Source organism: Poecilia reticulata, chromosome 5 (assembly GCF_904066995.2).
Source record: "Poecilia reticulata chromosome 5, P_reticulata-male-v2, whole genome shotgun sequence".
Taxonomy (NCBI): domain Eukaryota; kingdom Metazoa; phylum Chordata; class Actinopteri; order Cyprinodontiformes; family Poeciliidae; genus Poecilia; species Poecilia reticulata.
In genome coordinates, this window is record NC_088834.1 from 7,010,056 (window position 1) to 7,022,580 (window position 12,525).

Here is a 12,525-nt window from a genome sequence, read left to right on the forward strand (position 1 = left end):
TTACTTGGTTCCTGGATCTGCAACAAGAACATCATCTTGTAACAGATTGATTGCTGATTGCGTTTTGCCTTTCCAGAGTAAATTTGTAGCCCTCAGCCTCCTGGGCAAACCTGGAACAAAACAAAGCAGCATGGGATTGAAGAAAACAACTAAACTACTGGTTGATAGTAGCAGAGAAAAACATGTATTTCTAGGCATTAGGCACGGTTTCCATCTTCTTGCAGTGACTTTCAGAAATCACTTATTACATCGCAGTGTTTGTTTCACTTGTCTTAAAACAGCACTTCAGTGTTATGAGACAATCATATAGTTCTCTGAACGTGATTATTATGTTCACCCCTGATTCCTTGATGGCAAACTAAAGCACGTAATGATACCCAGAGACATGCACTACTTCTTTATTTTTTTTCCTGATTTTTTTTTTTTCAGATTATCTCAATTACCTGAAGTATCACAAGCTGAAAAGACCTGAAAAGACCAAAATGTGACTCTTCATCCATAACCAGGGCAATTCTAGTTTGCTGAAAAACATCTTATGATTTGCCTTTCTGAGGACAAGAAGCAGCATGGTTGCTGAAAAATGGCAGAGTGGTATTTGGAAAATACACAAGCGGCAGTTTTGTTTCACACGAAAGCAGTTTTCTTGTTGTCATGTTTTTGTTTTTTATAACCTGCTGAATCCACAAACCTGAGAGCTGGCTTGCCATCCTGCGCAGGGTGACAGAGGAGGAGCGAATTTGTACCTCTCCACTGTCTAGAAATATTAGGCCATCTGTCACATATTTTAACTCAGAGTCTCGTGTTTTCCCCAGGGGGTTTTTTATCGTAAAATTCTCTACATATTTTTCCAGTGGATCATCTAAGGAGGCGATCTTTCCATCCTCCCACAGTTTGTAGAGCATCAGCGTTGGGAAAATCTTTGATAAGCTGGCAATTCTGAAAGACAGACAAGACGACATAGTGATTGGTTTTAAATCTAATGTAGAAGAGCCCTTTTTAGCACTAATGCATAAATTGTATTTACTCAAATTTTTTTGTGCTGTTTTTGAATTGAGGCCACATGTACTGACTTGAATGACCTGACTGTATAGATGTGAGAAGCGTCTAAACATAATGGGCAAAATCTAAACATTGAACTGATAACAGATACTAAGAGTAATATATTGAACCTCAGAGCACTTTTTATTAGGGAAATACATTTTTTAAAAACATGTTCAATAATTAATGTGGTGTTCTATGTCATATGTAGAAAATGGTTAATACGTTTTGCGGTGAGAGCTACACTCATTCAGCTTTTGTCCCCCTTTCTGGATGCCTTACACTCGTACTGCAAAATGTTTCTCATCCTTGTTTTCTCAGTCTTTCTCAGTGGACCTGCTTCATTGGCACTGAATCAAAAGAAAGTTACGGTAATATTGTATGAATTTGTCTAAAGAGTAATGTAATAAATAAAGAACGGAAACTAAACTGTTGATATTTGGGCTTTCACAACCACACACAGACTAAATATTGCATTTAATGATAATGTTAAAAAATGTTAAAATGTCTAACAGCTCTTTCCTTGCAGTCTTTTCTGCTTTTCTTTACTTTTATAGCTGCAACTTCACATTTAGAAAAACATTGGGTAACACTTTATTTGAAGGGGGTGAATAAGACTGACATGACACTGTCATAAACATGACATAACACCTGTCATGAACATAAATAAGCCTTCATGAATATTTATGACTGTTGTCATAAAGCATCATTCGGTAAATTATGACACTTTTAATACAAAGTTGACATTATTCAAAATGTCTTTGTTATGACAACTTGACATCAACCAATAAATCATTACTGATATAAACTTGTTATAAAAGTATTACTGATTGCACTTTAAAAATTAGGCAACTTTATGTTATTAAAGGTAAAGTTTAAACAATTGCCTATGCAACCATGTATAGAGCAAAAACGTAAGCCGTGACAAAAACCACAGCTGGCGTTTAGCGGAAAACTCTTTAAACTGATCATCAGTCCTTTCGGGAAAATGTGTGAATGAGTGAACTTCTAAACATTTAGTCAGAAGGTGTACTGATAAATCTTTTTCTGCTTTTAAATGTTATGTGTTTTTTTACAGGGTTAATTGGGTCCCATTTCACACACTGGGATGTGCTTTGGTTAGAATCGATCTGTGCCAAGGACCAGTGTGCAATGAAGAAGGTCAGCATTCTCTTTAAATTGACCTCCAATTTAGTGTGCGTGCATAATACGAGGGTGTCAATAATCTCTTTAGCATTCTTCTACTCCTATTTCTAAACAGAAACAGCAACATTTTATACAGTATAAAAGCAACTTCTTGAAGAATGTTCTTGTTTTATGTAAATTCTTTTAAATAAACTATTATCATGTTTGTGGGTTATTTAGATTGGAACTGTGTTTTATTTTTCAGACAGTCGCTGGAAATATAGCTGAAGAGTTTGAGATATTGGATTGATCTGGCAAGGAGTGAGAGATTAAATTATCACGTTGTCATGCTGAAGAATGGTCTTAGCATGGGGATTTTCTGTCAGTAAAACTCAACTTCATCTATTGATTTTAAAAGTTTTCTTTCTGAAGTTGTCTGATGTTGCACCTCATTTGCTCCCTAAGAGGTTTAAAGACATTTCTCACACATCTTCAGTTATGTTTGTGTTCTTTTGCAGTTGGAAAAGACATTTTGTATGGAACCCTTTTCATCACATAGCCAGTGCTACACAATAAATAAAGCATACAGAATCAAGCAGGTCTCCGGGGAAACATCTGTATCATCCTGACGGCTTGGGGAAGAGCTTATTCTAGGCATGTAAACAGCATAATCTTAGGTTTTAGCTCAAAGTGCCACTCTCTGACTTAAAAAGAAGTACTCAACTTCCTGTGTCTAAACTAGAACCAAAGTCAGGAGCACACAAAAAGCACTATTAGCTTTTGATGATATGAGGATATGTAAACATGTATGGCAGTTTATTTTCAAAAATGATTATGTTGAACCACATTTCAAAGGCAATGTCTGATTTCCATTGTGTTCATTTTCAGTCATTTTGTTTTGCTATTACTTTTGTGCAGTTTTAAGTTATTGAGGTGAACTTTGTGAGTTTTTCGGTCATCAACAGAGAGGCACCAACAATTTTGTCCATGCCTGTAAATACATTGAAAACAAAAATGTGTTTCACGCTACACAAAAATGTATAATTATGATAACTGTTTTCATCCTCGCATATCCAGGCAAGCACCTTGTCCACTCTCAAGGCACAAAGCTTGTTGATAGTATGAGTTTGACACCGTCAGGCCTGTTCCTTGTCTCTGTTGCTGTTTGTGGAATCGAAGTACTGGATCTCAAGTCAAGGAGAAGAGGAGTGTCTGGTATGGGGACATCAGGCTTTCATCTTTGATTTGTAGATGCTCTTGTTCTGTTAGCATCTTCAAAGCATGACCTTCAGCATCCATTGGAGTATTTGGCAGTCAGACCTAAAAGAAAAGCTTATACCAAGCTTTCATTTTGTAAAGCTGTTGTACATATTTCATGAACTTTTTTTTTTTAGCTTTGTTTTTATTTCAGGTTATTTCTTTTTTTATGTTCTTATATTTAGATGAGGATTTTCCCTGCACTCAGAGTGCAGAGTGTTCAGATATTTTGGTTTCTTGCTCACAAGCTGTGGCAGTATGGAGTGGGAGATGGGAAGAAAAATTGGGGCCTCTTCTGTTGTAATCTGAACTTGGAGAAAGAAAACTTCAACACATCTGCAAGGGGGTGTAAAGTGCAAGCTGAAATGGCTTGAAAGAGAAGTAATATCTTTGGAGAACGGGTCTTCTCTCCGTTTTATCAAAGGATCTTCTTCACAACCAAATCAACACGACCCAGTCGAGGCAGCGAGTACCCTGGAAGTGCTACACGTTTCAAGAACACATGAACATAGCTGAACTCCCCCGCTTACAGGGGAAAGCAAAGCCTATTGTGCCCACACAACTCCTGTCATTCTGACGCTGGGGAAACAAATTCCTTTAGGGATAAATACCTTGGTACCACAATTGGCAAACATAAATGAATAAACTTTGATTAACAAAATAAGCTCCACATCATTTTTTCTGCTTTTATTTCATGCATACTTTTGTTTATCTTACGGAGCATTTACCAATCAGTTCTTAATAACAGTATTTATTTATTTTGTTTTGAATGAAACATCTCTTCACTTGTCTGTGCCTCAACATGACGTGTTCAGATATTTTGGTTTCTTGTTCATGGGCTTTTGCAGTAAGGAGAGGGAGATGAAAAGACAAATTGGGGCCTCTTCTGCTGCAATCTGGGCATTTCTCTGAGCTGTCATGGTGACGAAAGAGTAGAGCAAAAAAGAAAAGCTCTTGATATTTGATCCATTTTGTCATCCATTTTGGCTCACCTCTGGTCATGAGATGTGGATCATTACCAGAAGAACAAAAACTCATTCTTTTAGCTACAGATAATTAACTTCTTCCATATGGTGGCCATACTTAACCTTAGAGATAGAGCTTACTCATCTCAGGGAAGCACAAGACATAAATAATAGAATCTGTCATGTCTGTTTACAGCAGGAATATTGGAGGAGCGACATGTTGAAAGTGGTTCTGATTTAAGTTTCAACTCTTAAGCATTCTAATCAAAGAAATTTTGAAATAGTATCAACATATTATCGTGTTACCATGATACACAATTTGACTGACAGTTTGCAGCAACACAGAACATTTAGATAGAGCACTGCTCTACTCGACATACTCTATTTACTCAATGCAATGTCAGTGAAGACATCTACGCCTTTATAAGGTAGACATGTTAATAAAGACGCTGCTGGGAGAGAAACATAACACCTAAACAATTATCACTGCAGACCAAGCCATGGCCCTTTGTCAGGACAGTGTTGTGTAAGACCTGCTCATGGCCTTAGCCACTGACTCAGCCTCCAAAGTCTCCAAAATTACAGTTTTTATCAAGCATTGTGCCCGTCAGAGTTTTGTTAACACAATAGAAACCAATACGGTTGCACTACAAAGAGACCTGAATGCACATGCTGAATTGCCGTTTGGGGCAGCTGTGGGCAGATCACTTCTTTGCTGCTTGAATAATGGACATTGATTGCTCTGGAGAGGGAACAACTCATCTGGGGCAAACATGAGAGAACATTTTCCTGTGTATTTTAAAAAGATCACTGTGGTGCAGACCATAAAAAAATATATATTTATTTTTCCTTTTCTGTTGTGTGATGTGAGATTTAAACTTTTTTTTTATTATTAATTAGGCAGGACATGTTATGTTTTGTTATTTTATTGATTAGACAGCACCCTCGGGCACCTTTTAATTAAACTGCAAATTGAATCAATCGTTTGTTCTGCTTTATAAGCACATTTTATTTTAATTCCTTCTTAAAGTGTGGTTAATTTATATTTGTGTTTTGGACTAAATGCTCTTTAATTAGCCCTATTGGCCCTAAAATAGGAAGGATTACTGACAAGTGAAATGTCAGTACTTAGAGCAATCATCATAATATAAGTACACACGTTATACATTTAACAGACAAATAGTTGTGTTTCCATCCAGAACCAACCTGTAGATTGTGTATTCACTGGGTGGGCCTGACAGAGGATCACTGGCATTCCTCTTTCCAAAGTTGCCAGTCCACAAAACTGTATCGTTTAAGATCACAATGGCAGACAGAGCAGGAATGCTGATGGGGTTGATGCTTTGGCGAAACAACACATCCACCTGTAACAAAGAAAATCAGTTTATAAATATTTTTACAATATAATTGAATATACTTCTGGACTGAAAATCAATTTGCCTGTTTCCTTTGGTAATAGTATTCATGTCAATTAAATGTCTCTCACTTTATGGTAAGCATGGCAGCACACCAGATTGAGGCCCTGCAACTGCATGAAATCACTCATATTGATGGTATTTATAGTGTCTTGGTGAGATTTCCTCCTATTGTGCCTGTTAGACTGTAAGAGTTTGAACATGCATTAAACTTCCACAGTAAGTTTTTGGTGGTTCATTATCACAGGCGCAGAATATCAGAGTTGTGAATGGGACATAGGAGAGCTTGATGAAAGCAAACTGGAATAAATCCATCAGGTTTGACCAGTGAATTTCAAGAACAAGTCACACAAAAACATTTTCATGTAAAAGGAATCTGCATGGTCGACCTGACCTGCTGAAATCAGTTGTCATTTTTGCAGTTGCATGATAAAAATCACATCATTTTGTTCTCTGAAAACCATGTGACCACGCATTGACAGTTTGACTTCAGACAGACCATACTGGGTCTTTTAATGACTATAAAGTCCATGGGGCAGCAGAAACTCTGGTTGGGCTGAAATGTCTTGCCTGGTCAAAAAAGTGAGTAACTTGTAGTATAATATGGAATGTCATGCATTTTGTTAGAGCTCTTTAAAGGTAGAGTTTCAAAGGTTAGACAAGAACTTGATTGTTGCTTAATTTAATTGGGATATATATTCAGCTTTCACACTGATGTTTTGTAGGAAATTTGCACAAAAACCTCCCTTGTCTTGTGACCAGGTCAAGGATATTTGCTAAAACAGAAATCATATGTCCCTTATGTACAGAGGTTGGTACTAGAAATCATGAGATCTTGTATCTCCTACCTGTTCCTTTTTGAAAAAATGTAGTAAATTATCTAATGAACAGAAAATAGTCATGATTTATTTAGTTTAGCAGCATCAATATTGCCTTGACAGTGAAGGAGGTTTTCCAGATTTGCTCCAATCAGAACATGTCTAAGTGAGTTATGGAGCTTGTGGAGATGGAAGAAGATTCTTAAATGTGTGGTATTGTTCTATTTTGCAGTCAGAATGAAAATCCTTGCAAATAAATTCAACAACTCGCTCGCAGCCATGTGAACAAAAGCATCACTATCACTACGCAAGATCCTCGCTCTCAGAAGCCGTTCTCCACTCGGTGAATCGTTTTGACTCTAAAACCATTGGTGCCTGATTAGATTTAATTATCCACATTTGTTTGGCTGTTATCAAATCAATCATGCCCATATGACGTTTAACCAATGAAAACCAGAAGAAGAGAATTGAGTCTGCTGGCTGTGCTATTTGTTGCATCACTTAATAAAATGAATGCTCCAAGTAAATTAAATAATGCCCAACTTTTTGTTCATTAAAAACTCCTAATCCAATAAACCCAATTCCAACAAGAGCTAATTTAATTGTCTGACCTCATGCTAGGCTTCCCATCATTCCAAAAGGATTCTTATATGCACTTTCAAAATGTAAGCGCATATAAACTTTACAATTGTTGACTGTGTGGTGTCTTCCATGACTGTATTTTTTTAATGTTTTTATGATGTAAAGCACTTTGAAGGGCCTTGTTCCTGAAATGTGCTATAGAAATAAACTTAATCAATTGATTGAAACTTGATTATGTTCAATGCTCTGAACAGATGTGGAGAGGAAGGTTGATCCAAATAATATTTTGCTTTATTTTGTAAAGCAAAACAAACAAACAACAAAAACATTATCAATAAAATATTAGTTACTTTTTGCTTTAGGATGCATGTTAGGCAGTGAAACAACAAACTTGTAAATCATAAAATGTTTTATGTAAGGCTCTAAGTATGTCTGTGGAAACATAAACAAATTCAAATTAAGACTTCTTACAGACTGAAAAGGTACAATTCAAATTCAAATATTAAATGGCTGCTGAGATTTAATACACAAGGACAAATGTGATGATAATGTTTGTCTGCTCCTTTGCTTAATGCAGTTAAGCCCTTACTACTAATGTGCATGTACTTTATTCTGTCATCAGATGTTAAAGTGCTTCTTTCTGCAGCCCACAACGCAACCTTTTGCTCCAATGAACTGATTTTTTTTTCCATTTGCTGTTTCTTTAATCTCCTTCTGTGGAATAAAACAACATTTGGTGTGAAGGATTATCCATGCAGCCTCTCAGTTTACTAATTTTTGAGTGAACATGATGGTGAAACAACTGCAAACTGTCCTTGCGTGGTTAACTTTTCTGACCTTTTCCAGGGCTTCTTTGAGACTGGGGATAGGATGCTCCAAAGGGAGCGGCTCAGGAAAGCGGGGACACATCATCTCTGAATTGCCATCACGACCCATGTCTTCATCTGATTGATGGATGAGAAAGGAGGAAAGAGAGGGAAAAATAAATGTCAGATAAAACCTACTGGGAGACAGGTTTGTTATACGTAAATCCCACTTGATATTTGATAGAATATGGTGTCCAGGGCACAATGGCAGGGATGACGGAGTTTAATTGGATGACTAAGCGTTTCATTTAATTATCTCTGCTTTCTGACGAATCCTCTTGATCTTACAAGGTACATTTAGACACGATGTGCTCTATGCAACTCCCTGGTGAAAGATGTGACCTGCTTTTGCTCTTGACACTGATAATTCAGCGTATATCACTGTAGCCTCTGGCCACCTGTCTACCTGATATTGTAAACTCACATCACAAAACATTAATAAAATAAAGTTTTTTAACAAAACTACTCATCTTCCAGTGTAAGACAGTGCTTTCTTTTAGTGAGATTTCTAATCTTATACATGCACGTGAGAATGCGTTAAAAATAGGGTGTTTTTGTGATTTTATACTTTTGTTGAAGAGATGCATAACTTAAAGCCTGATAAGGTGATATAATAACAAAAATGAAGTGCAACAGTTTTAGTATTTACATATTTAGAAGTCGTGTAAATTAAAATACATTCTTGATAATGAATTATTTACTGCATATCCCAATTTTGAACCTTGTATTTGGTCTTCACAAAAAAATAAGTAATGTACAACTTTGATGATTGAAAGTGATTTAAAACCCTTATGTGGAAAATTAGGGTATTATTAGGCTATAAACTGTGCACAATTTCACTGATGGCACTAATCTTGTGTAGTTTAGAATATTAACATATTTTAATAACATGTGTTTTAGTTAGAATAAAAAAATTGAGAATCAAACAATGATTAAAAATGACATAAGGGGCAAAAAGTTTTGATTCTTGAGAATTTATGTCTGAAGTAACAAAACTAAATACTACTTAATTATTTAGGATTTAAATAATACATACTACATAATTCAATAACTAGTGTTACATGAGTATTGATTGTTATTTTCACTTGAAATAAGAAGTTAATTTGTTATAGTTAGTTAAGCACTTTGAATTGCCTTGTTGCTGAAAATAAATAAAATTACTTTACCTTACTTTTATTTTATACGTTTAAAAGCCAATTCTTATCAGCTACTCTTAGACCTATTAGAAGTAAAGACATAAAAAAGCAATGCTGTATGAACTAAAGTTTTCATGTTTACTTAAATTTTCAACATAGAATGAAAAATGAACATCAGAAATGCTAAATCTTGTGCATCTTTGACTTGGAAATCTAGCCTTTTGACACAGTTTTTCAGATTTATTTTTACAGATTTTTTTTTTTACAGGTTTGTTTCTATTAATTATCAACAGATACATTTAGATCAGCAACAAAACTATAGATGCAATTGCGAATAAAAGAAACAACTTGAGAATGTTTAATTTATTGAGTTAAGTGGATGACCTTTGTTAGTTCTGCTTTGCAGCTCTGTGTTAATAAACTAAGCCAGTTTCACATAGGTTTTTGACAAGAATTTTACGAAAAGAACTAATAATAAGTAAAATGCTTGCGTGTCAACTACTGATAAGAGAAATAAAAAGTCTCATTTTTTGTCATTCCAACTAAAGAAAAGCAAATGTATTGAAATCATAGACTTACCCCATCAAATGTTTGATTATTTAGAACCAAATAATAAATAAACTTTACAATGTTTTCTGACTTCATGTCTTTATAGATAAACCTTTATCTTATTATTTAATCTGGTCGCCTGCAGGTTGTTTACATGTTTCAGTTTCTACCTTTGTTTAAAATGCTGCCATCCACTTTTCTACTTTTAAAGAATGTAGAGATTCTGACATTTAACGCCAGTTTCACAGCCTGTTGTCTTATCTTTCAATCAAGCACTCACAAAAGATAGATGATAAAAAGCAAAAATATTGTACATATTTTCAAAAGAATATAAAATGGGTAGCCTTTCAAGGTCAAGAATGAAAATTGGCTTCATGACTTCTGAGGAATGTCACATTATCAAAATGTTGCTTAGCAAAGTTTCAAACACTTAATTACAGAACTTGCTTTAAATTTTTGTTTGAGCCAGGAAACTAAAACAAAACTAAAGAAAAAAATGAAGCCTGTCCTTCATGCTCTAAATACACCCAATTTTAAGAATGTTTGTGTGGGTTTGAGTAGCAAAAAACTTTTGCTGAGAAACCAGATGACCACAAAACTCATGAGTAGTTTATAGGTTTAACCTTACAAAGGCAAGTGTATCACTAAAATATGTGAGGTAAACGTATGATTTATTTCAGTTTAAATACAGAGTAACTTAATAATAAGTTACTAATTGTTGTTAACAAGTCAAACACTAATTAGTCAAGCTGTATGGTTACTTTACGAAACATCCTAAATTAACATCAGTTAATAATTTAGCAAGTACCTGAAACAAAAAGAGAACGACATTGCAGGAAACTAACATCCTCCAACACATTTTAATAACAAATACTGTATGTATGTAACCTAGTAATATAAATCTTAAACTTGTGAAGTCCTAGGTACCTCGTTAAAAACCTTTTAAGGTCCCATAAAAAGTGATAAAAATCCTAACAATCCATTTAGAATACATTCAATATGAAACTGATCCACTTTAAAACATTAATGACAAATATTTGAGTGAACAAAGCTTCATATTAAATACCCATTACTTAACACCATGACTGTAGCTCTTACCTGGCTTAAGTTTTGGCAGCTGATATTGCCAAAGGAAACAGCCTGTCATCACCAGAGACAGAAGGAGGAAGAAGACCAAACCCAAATGGGCCAACTTCACCTTCATCTTCTTGGTTTTTGAGAGTCCTTCGAATGTAACACTGGGAACTGCTGAGGGAGCGGGAGGAGTAGCCACAACTGGAGTTGTCTTACAGAACAGAAAGAAAAAGCAGATACAGAACAACACGTTAGCTCCAAATGTGTGACTTTTTTTTTTTAATCTTCAGCCATTAACAGAGCTTTATCTATCTGCAGTTTTAGCCTTCAACAAGATGCTTTGCTCCCTGAGGATTCAGGTGTAAAAATTCTCAGATATTCTTGTCAGGCTGTTAAATGAAAGTAGTTCCTGTTGGACTTCGTAGAACTCACCACCTGATGCTTCAAGGCCAGACCAGAGCAGGATTACCACAGAGAGAAATCTTCTTAACCCTCAAATAACATCAGAAATATTCACTCAGTCATCCCTGTCATGTTCGCAATTTCTTCTGTCGGAAGGCAGTAAATGGTTTCCCATGGAGGTTTTCCTGAGCAAGAGAAAGGCACAGACATGGACTCTCATCTCTGATTTTGACTAACTACGCTGTAATCCTGCACCATAGCCGCTGCCGTTCCTCACAATTCAATTTCCTCTCTAGCGTCCATAGGCTGTTGACATCATAATCCCCAGATTTACTCCACCAAAGCGGCCGGGGAAGTCTTAATCTCTAATCCCCATGAATCAATTCACTCTAGTCAAGCTTTGCCTTGTGGAACCCAACAGTAACTTCAGCTGAGATGGCAACCACTCAGGCCAGTGTGAGTTTTGATGGGGTGTCAGGATGAGCCTGTTTGCTGAAGCATATTCTGAAAAGTACAATCACTTGGGTTCAACAAATTGAGGTCAGATGGATTATGCAATTTGGGAACCCAGAGGGAATTCAGAAAATGACTAAAGAAAACATGTGCTTCAATTTTTAAAGGCTGTCACTGACAGCTGTAACTTGTTCGTTCACTCTTCTTTGCAAAATTACTCAAACTTAGACACATTTGGATAGTTTGGAAACTATAATCAAATCTTGCCGTAGATTCCCAGTTGGATTTAGGTATGGACTTTGACAAGATCATTCTAACCCAAAAAAATGCTTGGGGAAGGTAAAACTGTGCTCCAGTCTCATATTTTATGCAGCATCTAACAGGCTTTCTTTCACAATTTTCTTATGTAAAGCTCAGTCTTTCCATCAATACCACGTATCACCATTGGGATATTTATTTATTTTTTGTTTTCAATTTGTTGTGGAATTTTTCTCTGTTCGAAACATTTTCCATCAAAGTGTCAACTAAACTGTAACAAGACTGTGAAGCTGCAGAGAGTTTAGTTTTTGTCTGAACTAACCAAAGCATCCTGTTCCACAATATGTATTGCAAAATTTAAACTAGAGTTTGTAAGCTTCTTTTAAAAAGACTTTCCGCTTGACCCCTTCAATAAAGGTCATGTTTAAAGTGTCCACAACAAACAGATTATCTCAACTGATCTGTGCATCCAGAGTTATCCTGGTTGATCTTTGATGGTTGCTCTGCTTGACAGCTCTGTGGGTTTATGCAGATGGGAATTGGATTTGGAGTTGTGTGATACTCTGTCAAGATGCTTACCTCAAGAT

General features: G+C 35.8%; 1 protein-coding gene across 3 annotated transcripts in view; it reads right to left on the reverse strand.

Annotated features, from left to right (window-relative positions):
* The window catches only part of lactbl1b (lactamase, beta-like 1b), a 29,871-nt gene that overhangs the window by 2,581 nt on the left and 14,765 nt on the right, over nucleotides 1-12,525 (reverse strand). Inside the window, exons 1-6 of one of the 3 annotated variants that reach the window (XM_081606921.1) lie at nucleotides 11,258-12,140; nucleotides 10,850-11,026; nucleotides 8,038-8,144; nucleotides 5,592-5,749; nucleotides 689-936; nucleotides 5-110 (exon numbers count right to left, since the gene is read on the reverse strand). In XM_081606921.1, coding sequence (XP_081463047.1) covers nucleotides 5-110; nucleotides 689-936; nucleotides 5,592-5,749; nucleotides 8,038-8,144; nucleotides 10,850-10,955 — 725 coding nt within the window. In that variant the 5' untranslated portion in view covers nucleotides 10,956-11,026; nucleotides 11,258-12,140. Of the gene's footprint in view, nucleotides 1-4; nucleotides 111-688; nucleotides 937-5,591; nucleotides 5,750-8,037; nucleotides 8,145-10,849; nucleotides 11,037-11,257; nucleotides 12,141-12,525 lie in introns of those variants that run through there. The other 2 variants (XM_081606920.1, XM_081606919.1) reach the window with 2 other exon arrangements.